Genomic DNA, 3,360 nt, shown 5'->3' on the forward strand with positions numbered 1-3,360 from the left:
TTTGGAGCATTTTCTTATTACGTTGATTGATCATGACTTTGTTTCGTTAGAGTCGCGCTGCTTCTTCTTCGGTGTTTGTCATGCAATTTAGTTCTTACTAATATATTATAAAAGTGGCTTTTATTCCCACCGACGATCATTTCGGTGGTGTCCCTTTTTCCACATATGAATTATATTAGTGATGACTTTTTCCGTTAGTGGTTATTCTAACGGTGCCTTTTATTTTCATGACTTACTTTACCTTAGCAATTTGTCCCAGATGCACTAGCCTTGCCTTTCTCTCCTTGAAGCACGCCTCTCTCTCCTTGAAGCAGATTTAAGTTTTTTAGAAGAACGGAACTTGCTTTGTTCAATTGCCTGCCATGAATTTCTCTCAGGCTGATGATCAATCAGACTATCTGGCTAGGCTATATTTATAGCTATTCTTTCCGACTTCACATGCATCCCTGAGTTGCCTCTCCATTATTATTGGTTTGAAGCTTCCAAATGCAGTTTTTTAGAAGAAAGGAGCTTGCTTTTTTCAATTGCCTTCCATGAATTTCTCTCAGGCTGATGATTAATCAGACTATCTGACTAGGCTATATTTATAGCAATTCTCTCTGACTTCGCATGCATCCCTGAGTTGCCTCTCCATATTTTTTATTATTTTGTGGAGCAAAATATTTTCTTGTAGCAAGCTAAAGCTTAGTAAGCTTTAGCTTGAGGGGGAGTGTTAGAATATTAAAAAATATCTTATAATATCTTTTATATTATATTAGAGTATCTTAAATTATTTCTTAGGATCAATTTATAATTATAGAGATATCTTAGAATATCTCTTATTATTATTATGATTTATTCCTAATTTAGGATTTAGTCTATGTTTCTCTATAAATAGAGATTATTATTGAATCTATTGTAATCTAGTCAGCGTTAAGCTATTATCAATAATATTCAAACCCTTATTATTTTCTCTCCTCCTTTTCTCTAAAATCTCACACTTTCAACAAGGACAAAGAAAGCTCTGTTACAATTGACCAACATAATTACTGATCACTGTGTGTATGTGATCTCAAAGAAACAACATAAGTGCAAGAGGCAGAGTGGGTTTCAGACTCATCCGGCGGGGCCTGTATCAGTGACCTTCTACGTTCTAGTAACAGCAGTGAAAGCAATCCAATAGGCTTGATCTTTCAGGAAAAATAAGACCTATTATATTAAGTAGGTTCTATCCTGTTTTAATAGCATTCTATATAAATATCATCTGTGATTGCCTTAGTATTAGCTTCCGTTTTAATAGGCCTATAGCTTTTTTGGTCAAGTAACCTGCTGAGATAGTTGACTTGAGATTGAAATTATATATAATTAAGGTCCGAGAGCATTGTCCTTTTGTCAGAACTTTCCGTTTTATGAATGCGTATAAGAACCTGGGGATTTAATTGAAGTGTTGTCTTATTGTCCCGTCCACGCCAATAGTAACTGCTCATCTGTTTCCCTATGTTAAAAAGAGATGGAAAATATAAAAAGGTCAGAAAGAAACAATCTATTTCTGGCGCTCCAGGGTCCCACATTTGCGGTATAGCATATACCTGACTGAGTTATATTGAGCCATTGGAACCATGCTTCTAATCGATCAAAAGCACTCTCCAGGAACAAAGAGATCTCACTTCTATCCATCGCATTGAACTCATTATTCTTCAAGGCATTGATTATACCTATATAACATATTTTTTGTTACTTTGGTTAGAAGATAGATAACTATCTTTTGGTGGAATGCACGGAATTTACAGAAATAAAAAACTAAGTTACTGCATGATTGTGTAATTGTACCCCGAGGGGTGCAATGCTGCTATATGCTTTATCTTTTATATCCCATGAATCATGATCATATAAATCTCCCTTCACTCTTAAGGATATACCTTTAGTTATTTTACGCATTACCTGATTTCTCAAAACAATGCAAGTAAAGAAAATAGCATCAAAATCTAAATGATTGCTTTCCAGCAACCCTGATATATTTGAAGATGTATTCAGTATCAGCAAGCAACTAATGTTATCTATGCTTCAGTTCTAAAATGATATTTATAAATATACTCACTTCATATAAATTGTCAACTTTCCATAAATGTATAACTTTCTGATTGTTCAAACTGTTTGGCTAGCTTGAACTTGCTATTAGGATCATATATGCTGCCTTCTTTTAGAAATAGTGATTTTCATAAGCCATAACTAAGGGAAAAAAGGATAACATAAAAGCAGAAAATGGAAAAAGGAACATTACACGTAAAGTGCTTCAAAAAAATATATATACCGCTTAAAGCTAAAAACATAGTTGGAGGATTTCCATTTGTTGGATGCTGAGCAACATATTCCTCTGGGATCCTACTGCAAGTACAGAAGAATCTATGTCACAAGGATAGCTAAAAAGGTTTCTGCAATCATTTGAAGAAAAAAATGTTCAATACTAAACCTTAGTGCTTCAGCCCCCAGAATTTGTTCTCGTGGTATCCATCCATCAATGTTAATCAAATCTAACCAGTGTCCAATGATATCCAATGAAATATGAATATCCCAACGCCTGTTTGATGTGCACAAGCACAAATAAAGCAAATTTTACTGACCAAATATGATTTGTTTGTTAAATAATACCAGTAAGTCTTGCACAGTCAAGATAATGCAGCACTTTGGGAGAATTTGAAACAATACTATTAAAAGTGGTGGTCATGAACAATACTATTAGCACTGGAAACTAACCAGATTAGAAGTTGATGAAAACCTTCATCCCATAAAAATCCTCTTGGGAAGATGGATCGACATGGTACAGCTGTGTAAAGCTCAGCAGGCCAATATAATAAATAAGCCACATGTTCTCTATTCTGCAAAGGAAAACAACCCGCTGTATATTTGTCTCAATCCTAAATTGCAGACCTTAATGTTTAAAGTATAGTAATATGATGGTACAGAAAGGAAAACTAGTCCCAGTGACTGCAATTAGTTAAAAGAATAGCAAAGCCACACTGCTAGACGAGGAGTTCCGTAAGTAGTAAGGCAAATAATTGCAGGTTGCTACAGTCAAAGAAAATAACACCAGGTCTCTATTCCAGCCTATAATAATCTTTCTGAAAAAGGAAAATTTGTATTTCCAGCAAAGAGATGAATTAAATGATAGATATATGTTTCACAGTCCTCTAGTCTAATTAGTAGACTTCTATAATGAACCAGAGAATGGCCGCCTATCATAAGGATTTCACCAAATGAGCTTCTATGCATGATAGCCTTTGTGTCTAAGAAGCCTTTAGTAGCAAATGGTTGTGGCAATCTCCCCCCTATTTATCAAAATGAGCCTCCTCTGATTAACTACCATAACTAACCCTATTCCTG

The 3,360-nt window shown here is 34.8% G+C and overlaps 2 protein-coding genes across 3 annotated transcripts in view; one reads left to right on the forward strand and one right to left on the reverse strand.

Moving 5' to 3' along the window:
* The window catches only part of LOC140920917 (cationic amino acid transporter 1-like), a 2,664-nt gene extending 1,502 nt beyond the window's left edge, over nt 1-1,162 (forward strand). The window contains exon 3 of the mRNA XM_073370168.1: nt 1,058-1,162. Coding sequence (XP_073226269.1) covers nt 1,058-1,162 — 105 coding nt within the window. The remainder of the gene's footprint in view (nt 1-1,057) is intronic.
* The window catches only part of LOC113783889 (mannosyl-oligosaccharide glucosidase GCS1-like), a 12,604-nt gene that overhangs the window by 3,995 nt on the left and 5,249 nt on the right, over nt 1-3,360 (reverse strand). For both annotated transcript variants that reach the window (XR_003473255.2, XM_004504399.4), the window contains exons 10-14: nt 2,734-2,855; nt 2,450-2,557; nt 2,291-2,364; nt 1,569-1,694; nt 1,407-1,474 (exon numbers count right to left, since the gene is read on the reverse strand). Coding sequence is in view for 1 of the 2 variants with exons in the window: in XM_004504399.4 (XP_004504456.1) it covers nt 1,407-1,474; nt 1,569-1,694; nt 2,291-2,364; nt 2,450-2,557; nt 2,734-2,855 (498 nt within the window). In the remaining variant the exon portion in view is untranslated. The remainder of the gene's footprint in view (nt 1-1,406; nt 1,475-1,568; nt 1,695-2,290; nt 2,365-2,449; nt 2,558-2,733; nt 2,856-3,360) is intronic.

The sequence above is a fragment of the Cicer arietinum genome, chromosome 6 (genome assembly GCF_000331145.2).
Source record: "Cicer arietinum cultivar CDC Frontier isolate Library 1 chromosome 6, Cicar.CDCFrontier_v2.0, whole genome shotgun sequence".
In the NCBI taxonomy this organism is placed as follows: domain Eukaryota; kingdom Viridiplantae; phylum Streptophyta; class Magnoliopsida; order Fabales; family Fabaceae; genus Cicer; species Cicer arietinum.